At 32.4% G+C, this 16,418-nt stretch overlaps 1 protein-coding gene and 1 non-coding gene across 2 annotated transcripts; one reads left to right on the top strand and one right to left on the bottom strand.

Moving 5' to 3' along the window:
• Positions 1-1,277: 1,277 nt before the first annotated feature.
• Positions 1,278-5,311, top strand: TIC22-IV (Tic22-like family protein). Its single transcript, XM_039043884.2, has 9 exons — positions 1,278-1,774; positions 2,027-2,089; positions 2,697-2,771; positions 3,328-3,378; positions 3,633-3,692; positions 3,762-3,833; positions 4,586-4,621; positions 4,704-4,873; positions 4,957-5,311. Exons 1-8 carry the CDS (start codon positions 1,388-1,390, stop codon positions 4,794-4,796), a joined length of 837 nt encoding a protein of 278 aa, XP_038899812.1. The 5' UTR covers positions 1,278-1,387; the 3' UTR covers positions 4,797-4,873; positions 4,957-5,311.
• A 2,648-nt stretch (positions 5,312-7,959) lies between these two features.
• TRNAR-CCU (transfer RNA arginine (anticodon CCU)) lies at positions 7,960-8,032 on the bottom strand. Its single transcript has one exon. It is a non-coding gene; the product is annotated as a tRNA-Arg (tRNA).
• Between the last annotated feature and the right edge of the window lie 8,386 nt (positions 8,033-16,418).

Here is a 16,418-nt window from a genome sequence, read left to right as displayed (position 1 = left end):
TTGTGTTGTATTTAAGTTGGTTTCCTGAATCTGTTGTGTATGTTGATGCTAATATTTCTAGTTAGCAATAAATTATATGTTTAAAGTTGTTGCTGAAGTTATCTGTTAAGTTCTAGAGAATTACAAATTGCTAATTAGGTTTAACAGGTGCTAAAATTATAGGTTTCTAGAAGATTGTTGGACAGTGGTTATCATAAGAGAGTTGACAATTGTTGTTTTCACATCTCTTCTTGGATTAAGAGAATAATCTGGGGAGGGGTGCAGTATGTTGTTACACAGGTTTTATCAATTTGTCTGTGAATAGCTCATTCTCAACCATCCTCGTTTTTCAAGTTTTCTTTTCCCATTTAAAACAATAAGTTTTATTTTTTACCCCTCTTCTTCTGTTTTTCCTTTTATATATAATTTTATTTTAAGTATATTTAATTAATTAAAGTTAATTTAACAAAATTAATATAATTATTTGTTTTAATAAATCAACAAAAATTTATTAAGATATTTACTTAATTTATTTTGGTACATAAATTATGAATCAAATAGATAACAACATCTTAAATGTATTTAATTGATAAACTAGAATAGTACAATAATCCATTTTTCAATAATAATAATAATTGATTACTTATTTTTTCTAATCAAATAATTATTTATTAAGATTAATTTTAATTTAATTATTCATTATTAATGATTATTTATGATCAATTTATTATTTATTATGATTTATTTTTATTACTTCATTCATTATTAATATATCATATTTATAAATTTAAAAAAAAATCTTTATAAATTTTTTTAGGATATTTGTTAACATTCTTTATTAACATATCATATTTGTATCTTATTTATTTTTATTTTTTATTTATATGATATAATATATTGTTTAAAAAATATATTTTTTAAATTATTTAATTAAAATTAAAATTTGGGATGTTGAAATTAATTAATTAAAAATAATTAAATATTAAATTATAATTAATATGATATTTATTAAATATAGTAATTGATTAATTTTTAAACTTTATAATTAATATTATTATTATTCTTAATAAGATATTGAATGATATTTATTATTTAATTTATATAAAATTATATAAGGTTATTATGGTTAAGTTCATAAATTAAATACAAAAACAATTTTTTTCTATAAAATTCAGATAACATTTCTCACCATCCAGAATAATTTTCCTACATTTCCAAACCTCTTGTTTCTAAGTTTTGTTTTTTTTTTTTTCATACCTCTATAAAACCTTATCCCAAACCGGCGGAAAAAAAATAACTGAAAAGGATAATTTAATTTTGATTTTAGGTCAAATTTTGTCAATATCCCATAAATTTTGGACAAAATAAAAACTCAGAGCCACGGAAGAATCGGGGGTTTCTCGTGGCGATGGAGATCCCAAAACCCTACCCGCATTCGAATCCTCTGCTATCCGTTTCTTCTTTCATCCGCCATCACTGTACCAGACTCGGAGCCGAGCTTTCCAATCGTCTTGAAGACACCAAACGCTTTGCCGGAACTCTTGCCAGAAGATGGCCGGCGGAGGCTAATTGGCGATCATTCCCCACACCAGCTTTCGCGTCCCTTGCGCAGCACACTCATGCCTTGGCTGCCACTCTAAGCTCCGACCAAGTGGCTAAGTCCCTCGTTGGCACGGCGGTCTACACTGTTAGCAATTCAAACAACGAGTTTGTGCTCATTTCTGATCCCAATGGTGTCAAGTCAATTGGGTTGCTGTGCTTCCGCAAGGAAGATGCGGAGACCTTTTTGGCTCAGGTTTGTCTTGCCCCTGTTTTCTCTTCCCCATCTGTGCATAGTAAAATGATATTGAAGAAGTGAGGAAAACTTGTCGCAATCAATTTGTACTTTTTTTTAAGTGGAATTTGTGTTTGATGATTTGGAAAATTTTCTGCATTTGAAGTAAGTTTACTATTCTAATTCTTTTTTTGAAATCTGCTATTTCATCCATAATTTTTGAGAATTTTGATGTCTATATTGCAATATGATATCTGTTATAGTGAATTTCAGGTCCGATCGAGGAAAAGAGAACTAAGAAGTAATGCCAAGGTTGTCCCAATTACCCTTGACCAGGTACCGTGCTTGCATCATCAATGTTTTACTTCTCTAGTACCAAACTTTTTCCCTGCTGTAGTTATTTTGTTTTTCGGCCCCTTAATGTTCAACCGTGTAGCGGATTTCCGTAGTGAAGGTTAGTGTGGGTGGTGGATACCTGCATTTGTAGGTTTGTACCAGTACTCCTGATCAATGGTATGAGACAAGACAATGAGAGGAGCTTTTACTCGTTGAGATGATTCAGTTTTATTTATAATCATCTAGCTGGTGAAAAATTTCATCTGTGAGACGTATGAATTTGAATGTTTCTTAATGTGTTGGGAAGGGAGATTTCATATAAATAGAATAAATAGGTTGAACTTATAAAACACGGAATTTGAACTTGATGGTGAGAATAGAGTGTCTATTTTGTATTTTGTTTTTCTTTTTTCTTTTTTCCTTTTTTTTTCTTTGGGGATTGAAATGTAATCTCTGTAAAAGAACTCATTGAGAATTGAATTTGATTTTTCTTTTGCCCATGTATTGTGTATTGTCAATTCCCGGGCTTTCCTCCTTTAGTTTCACTCTACTTCTGTACTTAAGTAGATTTATTAGTAGTTTCTGCTCATTTTTTTATGATTCACAGGTATATATGTTGAAAGTTGAAGGTATTGCATTCCGCTTTTTGCCAGATCCTATTCAGATCAAGAATGCGTTAGAGGCAAGTTTCATTTGATCTTGTTATTTTCGTGGCCCTCAGACAAAGGCTTGTGTCAATGCTATGCTATATTTTATATTCTTTCATTTGTTTTCCAAATTTTAACTTCTGTAGAAATACCAATACTTATAAGAGATGCTAGGTTGATTTTGGCTAGGTACCAATTACAATAGGTTAGCCTAGTGGTCTAGTGGTCGAGGGGAAGTTGAAAAGGTAAAATGATTATGGAGCAATCACTTCAAATCTCGTGATGGTCACATCTGGGAGATATTAAAATCCCTAGTTCTTTTCTTTACAACCAAACCAAATTTTGTAAGCTTGATATTGTCTCACTATTAATGTGTGGCACTAATTATAAGTATATTATCTAGTTGGATACCCGTTGGGGTGTACTTGCTTATAACTATCTTGAAAGATGGCTTGACATTTCTATTTGATATGAGATGTTACTTTCATTTGACTTGTATCAAAACATTTACAAACAATATCAAACATTTTGAATATGCTGTATTTCTGTTGACCTGAAAATGGACTCATAATTGTATGTTTTTATTTGTAGCTTAAAGCTTCGGATACCAGAAGCAGTTTTGATGGAGTTCCTGTTTTTCAGGTACGTTAGTGCAGTTATTAAATGGTTTTAAGTTTTAACACAAACTCAAATGAAAAAAATCAGCATTGTGAAAACACTAAAATGACCCATAAATTGAATCACTGGACACTTTCCAAATTTCTAATGCAGAAAATAAACGGCCCTCAATCATGATTGTTGGTGTGCGAAGTTCATAATACATGAATATAGTTGGGTTGACATGTCCTACATCCTGTTCACTTCTAATGATAACAATTTTTGTTTTCTTTTTACAGTCTGACCTTCTGATCGTGAAAAAGAAAAACAAGCGTTATTGTCCTATATACTTTACTAAGGTCTGTATGCATATGATTTCTGAGGATCTATGGATCGAAGATGCATCTAACCATTTACTGGAAATATAGGAAGATATAGAAAAGGAATTGTTGAAGGTCTCAAAGGCATCAAGAGGATTAGGAACTTCTCAACATATTATGGTATGGTTTCCATCTTTTATTTTTGGTATGTTCTATTCATTGAATGAGTTCAACTTTTTGGCTTGATCTGTGGCTAGTTCTCCATGTAATATTGTTATGAAATCGACAAATAAATAAAGCGAGAAAACATAAATAGTAAGGATCAACATAGACATTTATGTGGTATACTAACAATATGCGTTCACGGGCAAAGAGAGAGATCAATTTTATTAATAGAGGGAAATTTTAGGTAATATAGATTGCAAAGGCACCTGGAGGGTTAGAGGGTTTATATATAGCGCACCCTCCCAAATCTTAGGACCAAACTCATACATAACCAAATGTGTATATAAAGTACCAGATAACTAATTCGAGGTATTTTAACAAATAAGGTGTTCTATATTTTCTCTCTTCTTTTGCATTTTGATACATTATTACTTATTACATTTTAGAAGTGATCTCTCCCGTCAGATATGCCACTCTCTGTTAAATGAAAAATTGGTTTTGTTATTTTTCCCATTATAGTTTACAGTTTACGCTGGTTTTTTGCTCCCAAGATATTTGAGAGATGTTAATAGTCTTATTCAGACAGATGTGGAAGTGATAGTGATGATGAAGTTGGTTCCAGAATGTCTGAAATTATTATCCTGCAAGTGAAAATTTGTGTATGATCATTCCATGTTTCTTTCTTGTGGGAAAAAAAATTCTCTGTTCAGTTAGTCCACGATTATATTGTTTCTTCCCTTCATTTAACTTAAATTGTAATACAACAGGTTGGTAGTTTGGAAGATGTTCTTAAGAAAATGGAGGTGAGGTTTCTTGATCTCAAGTAGCAGCATCTTTTAGAATATAGAAATTGGACTCCGTCTTAGTTTTCTTGATCAATTACAGTTGAATGAAAAGAATTCAGCCTGGGAAGATCTGATTTTCATTCCACCTGGCAAAAGCCACTCTCAACACATTCAAGAAGTGGGCAAAGCATGACATAGGCTGTGAATTCAGCCAACAGATTACACAAGAAGAATGGAGGAGCATGGAGAGTACTGATTCAACCAACTGAGGTTAGAAAACTATGGAATTCTGTTATAATTGGCCTCATGGAAGAGGAATACTGAACACTAATGGCCTTTTTCTCCCTCATTAGACATCACAATGGATCTGATTCATCAGACATTATGGAGAGCATAATGCCTTCTCGTTCACGTCAAGGAGGTTAGCGAAAACGTTGCGGCTGGATCTCTCAGATGTGTTGAGTTTGATTTTATTTCTGTATAGCCTCTCTGCTTGACTTTGTTTTTTTTCTGTAGATTAGAATCAATGTAATTTAGCTTTTGAAATGGTTACCGATTCCTAAGGCGACTGTCCCATTTTGCTCAGCCTTATGTTGCCAAAATACTATAGGACGGTTATTTATGTGGGAAGGAAATCTGACCGTATATTGCAGTGGAGATATGAACGAACTTATCAACTTTTGAGATAATAATTGATTCTTTTATCTATTGAGTTATGTTTGAATACATGAACTAAGGGTGGAAACGGTTTGGTTTGGTGGTCAAACCGAACCGAACTGTTTTTAACTAATATATATATATATATATAAATCCTACATATTACAGTATGGTTGTTTAGCTGTTAGATTTTAGGAAATGAGAATTGTTTTGGCGGTTGAGAATGTATGAACAATTGTGGGTGGTTAACTCTCTAAACATAAGTTTTAGGGTGTATTTGAGATGCATTTTCAAGTATTTAGTTTAATGGTTCATTTGAATTGACTTAAGAAAAAATATTTTTTTTTCATAAAAACTCATTATTATTTAAACACTTTTGATAAAAATCGTTGAAAATACACTTCAAAAGGTATTTTGAATAATAGTCAAATTTATTTATTATTTTTATTATTATTATTTTGTAAAATGACTTACTTTTTAAATGCATTTTAAACACACCCTATGTTATTTTGGTGGAAAGAATTGGAGTTTTTAGCAATAATTTAAAATAGCTTTTGAAGTGGACTTTCAATTATTTTTATCAAAACTGTTTTAAAAAAAACAAATTTTTGAAACACTTTTTCTCTAATCAATTTAAAGGTCTTATTTCAATTTAGTTTTACATTTATCTTCATATTATTTACTTATTAACGATGGTTTGTCCCAAAAATAGTAATAACACTGAAGGTCATTTATTATCAAACTTTTCACTTCATAATTGCAATCAATGCAAGACCATTTTCATATGCATTTGCACAAGCTGAAGCAGTACAGAAGTAATATTACTGTTTTAGAAATAATTGGTTGGATTATTTCTGTAACCAGTAAAGGCTAAGTTATGCAAAATTTTTCTCTCTTTATAAAAGCGACCATTAATATAATATAAGCTACATCAAATAATGCCCCCTTGCTTTAAACAAACAGACCTTATACTTGAAGCAAGTGCAATGATTGGCTGTTTTGGTGCAATAATGTGGACCAGAACCATTATTTCTGTTGTAGAGCATAGGGAGTTAAAAGGAATGTCTTTATATTCAAATGCTTGAGTAAGAATAAACCAAGGAAGAAGGTGGTTATGAATTATGATGGAAAAATAGCATAATTGGTGTCAGAATTTTGACATTATTTTGAAATGTATTAGTATAGTTGAGGGACCAATCTCATTGCTGCCTCTGCATTCCCAGTACATAACGCTGCACTACCAAAATAGCCCATTTTGCTGTCTTTTCTTTATATTCATTTACAAAATTGTGTCCAACTTCCATATTCTATTATTTGTTTTTTTCCTAATCAATGAAATGCAATGATTGTATATAAAGTAGACATTGACGCGACATTTATTAAAAGATTTGTGTAATAATGAAATTTAATCGATAGACCAATCGTAATGGATCATCACGTAATTGGATATCTTTTGATCACGTTTAATTAGAATTATAAATTTGTTATATTTATCGTTACTGTTTAGGGTCTATTGTTAACCGTAACAATAAATGTGATAGATTGATACTTCTCATACTATAACGGTAATTGTAACAATATCGATTAGTGAGTCCCACGTAATTTTTAAAAGCAATTAAATTGATCACCTTTCGTGTCTCAAATAAAGATAAACAACAACAAATATAATCAAATGAAGTTCACTTTTCAAATTATCATTGATTTATTGTATATTCGTTTGAGTAGTTATGGCATACATGTATATGTCTATGATAATACCCATAAAATGGGATAAATATATATTTTAACCCAATTTTCTCTTTTGTTCTTACTCGGTTAAGTTTCTGCCCATTTATTAGGTAGCAGTAACACTTTTTTTTTTTCCCCAATTTTGAATAATTTCCAATTGAAAAAGTAAACATAAAAGCCTATAAAAGATAGAATGAAAAAACATATATTATAAAGAGAAACTTTTCTCAGGAAAAAAAAAAAAACATACGGAGACTGTAACATATATTTAATCCTAAAAATATTAAAGTTGACAGAAATTTTATTAAAAAAAATAAATAAAACTAAAAGAAAAACTGATTTCCTCAAAAAAAAAAAAAAAAAAAGATTAAAATAATGAATTGGCATTTCATAATGGGTAACATTAATTCCTTAATGAAGAAGAGTGGGAGACATCACTATCATTCTTTACCTTTTAGTGGGTCTGACTTTCCTTTTATAAAAATATTATGTTCTTTTACTTTTTATGGGTTTTGCATTAATATATTTTAAACATTGATTGAAATATAAACTAACAATTAAGTTAAAATATCATTTTCATCTTCACTGTTTTAAATTTAATTTATATACTTTCACTAAATATTAAATGTAAATATAGTCTATTTTATTTGTTTATTACTAATTTTTCAAAAAAAATTATTATTTGTTAACGTTTTTAATATCATTTTGAAAACATATTCAATTATTGAATCAATTTTGATAAAAATTAACTTTAAATATCAAATTTAAGATTTATTGAAAATACATCAACTGAAATTAAATGTGTGAATCTATGAAGATTAAAATTATACAAATTTCAAAATATAGAATCAAAATGATATTATAATCTAACAATTATCTTCATTTCTAGTTCAAAGAATTAAAAGTAGTAATTAGTTTTCATAAATAATAAATAAGAAAATAAAAACTAAAAATGAAAGAGAAAAACAGATCGCGCCAGGTAGGGGTCGAACCTACGACTTTCTGCTTAGGAAACAGACGCTCTATCCACTGAGCTACAGGCGCGGCTTGTTGTGAAATGGTAAATTAATATTTACTATTTATTGCTACAGCAACTCTGATTACCACATTCATTCTAAAACGCCACCTGTACTTTTTGGAGCATTCCACACAGCAGTATGCATTTGTTTCTCTACACGTGGCATACCCCTACTGGTCACATTCCTTCTCCTCTATAATCACCGAATATCCCATAAATTTCTCCGACAAAACGGTCTTTTGTATTATAAATACCATAAAAATAGATGTCCAATATTTATTGTCCTAAAAGTTTGTCATTTTTCATGTTGTCTATGTGTCTTGTAAGAATTCATGTTTAGTGACCATGTAAGTACACATCCTACTTGACACTTTGTCTATAAATAGTGACATTTATTGGATCTTAAAATTATGCACATTGGTGAGAATAAAAAGAAATTTTCATATATTTTTTATTTTCACAAAATCATATTTTCTATTTCTATTATTCCTATTTCCATAAAATTATAACTTTAGTTATATTTTATTATTATTATTATTATATTTATTTATTTATTATTATATTCTCCATCTCCTTGTGCTCCTCAATTTCACAACACGTTATCAACATAAGCTCATGTTGCTTCCATCGCTGAAGATAGGTCGGTTTGTTTCCCTCTTTATTATAATTAATATATTAAATATTATTTTACATATTTAGTGCATATTAAATTTCTAATATAAATGCAATATTTGTGGTGGTATTGCCATGTCAAACCTTACAAAATTTAAATTCGTAGCTATTGACATTAATGACAATAATTATTTGTCATGGGTGTTTGACGTCAAAATTCACCTGGATGCTATGAACTTGGGAGAAACAATTAAAGAAGGAAATACGACATCCAACCAAGACAAGGCAAAAGCTATGATTTTCCTTTGTCATCATCTCCATGAGGGATTAAAAATGGAGTATCTTACAATGAAATATACCCGTATCTTGTGAAAATTTTTGAAAGAAAGATATGATCATCAAAAGACAATTATTCATCCTAAAGCCTGTTATGAGTGGATGCATTTGAGGCTACAAGATTTTAAATCAGTAAGTGATTACAATTCCACATTATTTAAAATCAGTTCAAAATTGTTGTTATATGGAGAAAAAATTACTGATGTTGTATGTTAGAGAAGACATTTTATACATTTCATGTCTCGAATATGCTCCTACAGTAGCAATATCGAGAGAAAGGTTTTAAACAGTATTCTTAATTAATTTCATATCTTCTCAAATTCTCATGGACGAACAAAATAACGAGTTATTGATAAAAAATCATGAATCTTGACCAACTGGAAAGACATCATTCCCTGAAATGAATGTGAATTTTAATAATAATCATAGTCAAGGTCGTGACCGTGGTAGAGTAAAAAATAAATATTATTTTCGTGGTGGTCGTTTTAATCATTCAGATTTCAAAAGAACCACACAAAATGATGATCATAAAGGAAAAACTTCACAAGATAAGAGTTCAAAAAGTGTTAAAAATAAATACTTCTGATGTGGAATGACTGGGCATTAGTCACATACCTGTCGTATGTCAAAATACTTAGTTGACCTCTATCAAGCCTCCCTAAAGAACAAAGTGAAAAATGTGGAAGCAAATTTTGCATACTAGGATAATGGTATATTTGACCCATCCCATATGACAAATTTGGATATGACGGACTTCTTTGAATCTTCTGAAGAGAAGATTGACACAGTTGATGGAACATCGAGTGTTTCTTTTGATTTTGAGAATATCTAGGCTTAATGTTGTTTTCTTTTATCTATCTCATGGTTTTTTTTAGTAACTTTTGTATATTTTAAGTGTTGTTTTTCTTATTGTGAACATTTTTTTGAATGAAGAAACATGGATCATTTTCATATGTTGGGTATTTAAAAAATGAGCAAAGAAGATTTATGTCTGGCAGACGGTGCAACTATACACACGATACTTACAAGTAAAAAAATATTTTTCCTAATTAACAATGCTGATGAAGGAAATCTAAACAGAGCTCTCCATGAGCAGCAGAAGTGGATCGTTCCAAATCCCATTCAAAACGAACACAAACAATTACAGTCTTAAATGGAAACGAACAGGTTATGCATAATCAGAAATTACAACATGCTATAAGAGGATACAAGGGATAGAGTGTGCGTACCTTTGAAGAACTATTCTTCAAATATCTCTCGACCGATTTCCAATACGTCCAAAGCAACACTCGAACATAATGAATAGAACACGGCCTCCATGAACGTCTGAATGAGCCTTGATCCCAATCGAGTCCAACTCGATCCACGAACTGAACAAGAACACCACCACAAGTGTTACCTTGGTATTCGTGTGAGAATCCAGGAGTTGTGAGCTCTGTATGATCTTTATTGAGGAAGATAGAAGGTATACGATCGAGTAAGTGGGAGATATGAAAACTGTCTATCTTATAGACAATGTACTCGATCGTTTAGAGATGAAGCCTATCGTATAGACTTTGCTACTCGACCGTGTAGCAACGATCAGCAAGTAACTATCATATGGTTAACTCTTTCTCAATCGTGTACACTATCGACGCTAACGCTTAGTAAAAACACTTTTTACTTGATAGCCTTTTTCGTGAGAATTTTCTGAATCAATCAACTGCTAATTTTGGAAAACAATTTTCCTTTTTATCTCACAGTTACCATAAAACTTCCAATAACCTTCCACTCAATTCGGTTATTAGAGAAAAAGAATTAATTATCATACAATTAATATATTATAAATAAATATGATAACCAACTTATCATATTATATTTATAACCTATAGTTTTAATATTTCGTCATATGAAACATATAAACCATAGTACTTTTTCTATTTTATGGTACTTAATATAAATCATATTTATATTAATTCCCCCAATTAATGTATCTAATATATCATATCAATTATATCACATATAATTGAATTTTCTCTTATTAATTTGAACACTTCAAACTAACCCAAAATCTGATTCTCAACTTGAACCTATTGAGCTACCAAGGGGACCTCATAGATCTGTAGCTTGAAGCTCTAACAGTACATGAATAACTGACTAAACTCTTTAGTCACGAGATCCACAATCCATTAACTGTTGGTCACTCCACTACAGCTGCACTATCCGCACTACAGATATATTTTTATGTCCATTTAACCAATCAACAGTATGATAACTCTTCACAAATCGCTTGTAAGTAAAGTTGGGTCAATTTACCATTTTGCCCTTATAGTTACATCTAACTCCTTAAGTACCACTGAGTCATCTCTTCCAAAGAGAGGGTATGGCCACTACGTTCAAGACCCAGAATCAGCCCTTAATGGAGCAATTTATCTATTTAACCCTGCTTCGAGGAAGGAGTGAATTCCGTCTTGTGTAGCTGAGTTCCTAGCTCCCCAATCAGACGAATCCCCAAAAAGGTAGGCTTATTGAGTTGGCAATCTGGCCACTCTCACTCATACTAATCAAATGACCACCCTTATAGGTAGGAATTCCCAACTCACTCATGATTAATGTCATGTCACCTATGGTCATTTTAGTGAAATGTAAGTCTCAATTATTAACCGCGTTATATAAATAGACTAATCATCTCGTGGTCTGATCTTATACAAACTCTTCGTATAGGACACCCCCGCTTTCATGTCTCCATGTGAATGGTCATGATCAGACCATTTGTAGCACTTTACAACATTTGTAATATCTACAAAACGGGTCGTATCCATAGTGTCACCGGGATAAGGTATCTCTCATTTATTCATCTACTACAGACCATTTAGGTTATTACATAAGGAATGATCTACTTGTATGTCTTACATACAGGCTTAAGTTACGTGAAATAACAACAGATCTTAGTTTATTGGATTTGAGTAAATGAAAATAAAATAAAATTTATTTTTATTAATAACAATGTGTACAAAATGTTTACAAACTACGAGACCACCTAGAGAATTAGAACACCAATCCCAACAAACTCTCACTTGTCCTAATTCCTTAGGAGATGAATGTATAATACATAAAAATAGTACAATATGCAATAAACTAAGGCATACTCTATACCCCAGTATCATCTCCCACTTGCCCTAGACATGGTGCCGCATGTCTTGTAGACCAAGACTCTCCAGATAACCTTCGAACACTTTATCCGTCAAAGCCTTTGTAAACGAATCAACAACATTATGCTTTGACGCGATCTTCGTGTCTATCACATCACCGCGATGCACAATCTCCCTAATCAAATGGTACTTCCGTTCGATATGTTTGCCTCTTCGGTGACTCCGAGGTTCCTTAGAATCTTCCACATCCCTACTGTTATCACAATAGAGAGTGATTAGAAAAAACATATTTGGAACAATTAGGGATGGAAAAATTTCCTGTGGGTCCCCGACCCGAGCGGGGTGGTAAATTCAAGGTTTGACCGGGTATGGGGGTCAAACTGTAGATTTAAAACGGGTCTTCAGTTGGGGACGAAGCAGAAACAGGGAAAGAATCCCCACCCCATCCCTAACCCCGAACCCGATCCCCGCTCACCCTGAGAATGGTGTCCTAAATCTCCTTGTAATCTCATAGATTGTAAACTTTGTATAAACATATTGTTGTTAATAAAATAAGTGTTATCTTATAAGCATATAATAAATCCACTAAACTAAAATCCGAGGTTATTTAATGTAATTTAAACAAGTATGTAGAGACATACAAGTGGATCTTATTTAAATAATAACCTAAACGGTCTGCAGTAGATAGATAAGACTAGGTATCTTATCTTGGTGACACTACGGATACGACCCGCTTTGTAGGTGTTATAAGTGTCGTAAAGTGCTACAAATGAGCTGATCCTGATTATTTATGTGGAGACATATGAGCGGGGTATCCTATAAAAAGAGTTTGTATAAGACCGACTTGCATTTCACTAGAATGACCATAGGTGGCATGACCTGAATCCTGAGTGAGTTGTGAACTCCTGCTCATGAAGGCGGTCCTTTGATTTGTATGGGTGAGAGTGGCCAGATTGCCAACTCAACAAACCTACCATTTTGGGGACTCATCTGATTGAGGAGCTGGAAACATAGCTACACAAGACGAAATTCACTCTTTCCCCGATATAGGGGTAAGTAAATAAATTACTCCCTTAATGGCTGATTCTGGGTCTTGAATATAGTGGCCACACTCTCTCTTGACCTAAGAGGGACTTGGTCATAGTGGGACTATGACTTGTTGCTCATTAGAGGAATCAGTGGTACTTAAGGAGTTAGATGTAACTACAGGGGCAAAACGATATTTTGGACCAGCAATACTTACGAGCAATTTGTGAAGGGTCATCGCACTGTTGATTGGTTATATTCAATAGACACAAAAATTTATCTGTAGTGCAAAGAGTGTAGCTGTCGGTCTTTAGTGGAGTGACCGACAGTTAACGGATGTTGGGTAATTTAATTAAAGAGTTTAATTAATTATTCGATTACTATTGAAGCTCCAATCTACACGTCCATAAGGTATCCTCTGTAGCTCAACAAGGATTTAATCTTTGGATGAATTTGAAGTGTTCAAATTAATTGAGGAAATTAATTATATATGATATAATTAATTAAATTGATTATATATGTGATATAATCAATATATTATATTTGATACATTATAATTAAAGGTAATATGAGAGGAATTTAAATATGATTCAAATACCAATTATATGAAAGAGATTCATGTAATTAAATATAAGTATGATTTATATTGAGAGGAATTAAATATTATGGATGAGATTCATATAAGTACATTTAATATAAATGTGATTTATATTAAATGCCTACAGTTGAGAGAGAATAAATCTATAATTTATGTTATATTTGATGCAACATAAAACTATAGGATATATGATATAACATATAGTATATATATATATACTAAAATAGTTACTATATATATATATATATATATATTATTTTATTAATTTAATTGAAATTAATAAAAAGGGAAGGAGTTATAACTCTCTCCCCTTATTCTCTCAAGGTAACTAACGTGGGATTCAAGAAGTTGAATGAATCATGTTCTTCCTTTATTCTCTCAGAGAAGAATGTTCTCTCTAAGGAAAGAACTCATAGAGAAGAAAAGTTCTTCTCTTGCCTCTCTTCCTCCTCATATCCTTCATTCTTCCAAGAATTCAAACAAAGCCCATAATTCTTGCTTGAATCCTTTATCCCAAGAGAATACAGATGATTATCGAGTGGTAGTGTCTATTCTTGAAAAAGGAGATCCATGTGGAAGGTGTTTCGTTCGTAGCTTGTACGAGGGTGTTCTTGAAGAAAAGGTTCTTCAAAGATAAAGGTTTCTGAAACCCTATGTGATCGTTTTAAAGCATCCTGTAATTTTAAGTAAATGCAATCTTGTTGTTGTTTTACTGTAAAAATTTATATTCAATAAAAATGAAAATTGGGACTGTTGAATGAGAAATTTTGGACCGATCGCAAATTGTCACGTCATTTACTAAATTAATGACGAAATTCCAAATAATTGAATTCGAGACTAATTAGAAGTTGACATTTGTCCCAAATTGAAGTTGAAGACATAAATTGGTGAAGTCCGATGATGCCACATGTTTCCTTCGTAACCATTGGATTGAATAAAATTACTTCAGTCCAATTTGATATTATTTTTTGGGCTAAAAGTCCAATTTAGCCCATAAATAGGCTTAATTTGATCAAAATGTCAAATAAGGCCCAAATCCAATTAGTCTGTCCCATGGACCGACCGAACCCAAGCCCATGAAGTCCAGCAAAGAACTCTATAAATAGAGGGATTCTTCTCATTTATAAGAATTAGCAATTCTATACTCAAGAGAGCTTATAGAGAATTCTTTACAATTAGAAGACTCCTTGACTCCTAAAGTTGACCACACCTGAAGATTGAAGTCCTTTGAAGATACAAGCATCCTGAAGACTGAAGTCCTTTGAAGATGCAAGCATTCTAAAGTTCTTTGAAGATACAAGCAATTCTATATTTAGAGAGTCCAAAGAGAATTCATCAACAGGCAAAAGACTCCCAAGACTCCTAAAGCTGCATTCTTAGAAGATAGAAGACCCTTAAAGACTGACGTCCTTCGGAGATACAAGTATTCTTCCAAGACTTCAACTCCACGATCATCACGCGCTTCGCTTCCTCAAATCAAGCGCATGCATTCAACTGAAAGAGAATCAGAGAATCAAGTACTAGAGATCGAACCACATTGCATCAAATCAACATCAACACCAATTTAAGTTCAACTCCACGAAACAAGTTTCTCCGGAAGCTTCATGCAAACACTAATCCTCCAAGAGGATCAAAAAACCCAAGGGCCGATCTTCCAAGAAAATCAATAAGTCCAAAGACTGATCCTCCAAGAAGATCAACAAGCCTAAGAGTCAATCATCTAAGAAGATCATCAGGCCCAAAAGTCGATCATCTAAGAAGATCAACAAGCCAAAAGGCCGATCACCCAAGAAGATTAAACAAGTCCAAAGGTCGATTGTTCAAGAAGATCAACTATCTTAAAGTTTATAGTTTATTTTGAAAGCATCAAAATACTGTATATTAGAGATTGTACTCACTTTCTACAAAATTAATACAAATACAAAGTTCAAGTTCCACGAAATAAATCTCTCTTGAAATCTCGTGCGAACAAGGACGATCTTTGCTTCCGCTAAGGCTTCATTGATACTCCTTCATCTTCAAGTTCAAAGATACTCCTTCATCTTCAAGTTCAAAGGCTTCATTGATACTCCTTCATCTTCAAGTTCAAAGGGCTTCATTGATACTCCTTCATCTTCAAGTTCAAGGGCTTCATTGATACTCCTTCATCTTCAAATTCGAGTTCAAGGGCTTCATTGATACTCCTTCATCTTCAAATTCGATTGCGGCTTCGCTTCATCTCCAAAATTCGATTGCGGCTTCGCTTCATCTCCAAAATTCGATTGCGGCTTCGCTTCATCTCCAAAATTCGATTGCGGCTTCGCTTCATCTCCAAAATTCGATTGCGGCTTCGCTTCATCTCTAAAATTCGATTGCGGCTTCGCTTCATCTCCAAAATTCGATTGCGGCTTCGCTTCATCTCCAAAATTCGATTGCGGCTTCGCTTCATCTCCAAAATTCAATTGCGGCTTCGCTTCATCTCCAAAATTCAATTGCGGCTTCGCTTCATCTCCAAAATTCAATTGCGGTTTCGCTTCATCTCCAAAATTCAATTGTGGCTTCGCTTCATCTCCAAAATTCAATTGCGGTTTCGCTTCATCTCCAAAATTCAATTGCGGCTTCGCTTCATCTCCAAAATTCAATTGCGGCTTCGCTTCATCTCCAAAATTCAAGTGCGGCTTCGTACTAAAAGTAGAAACAAAACATAAAAAAGGGTAAAAAAAGAAGGGA

The sequence above is a fragment of the Benincasa hispida genome, chromosome 9 (genome assembly GCF_027475165.1).
Source record: "Benincasa hispida cultivar pf3 chromosome 9, pf3_genome.v1.1, whole genome shotgun sequence".
In the NCBI taxonomy this organism is placed as follows: Eukaryota; Viridiplantae; Streptophyta; class Magnoliopsida; order Cucurbitales; family Cucurbitaceae; genus Benincasa; species Benincasa hispida.
The sequence above is the reverse complement of the archived record's forward strand: the minus strand, read 5'-3'. Positions and strand labels throughout refer to the sequence as shown.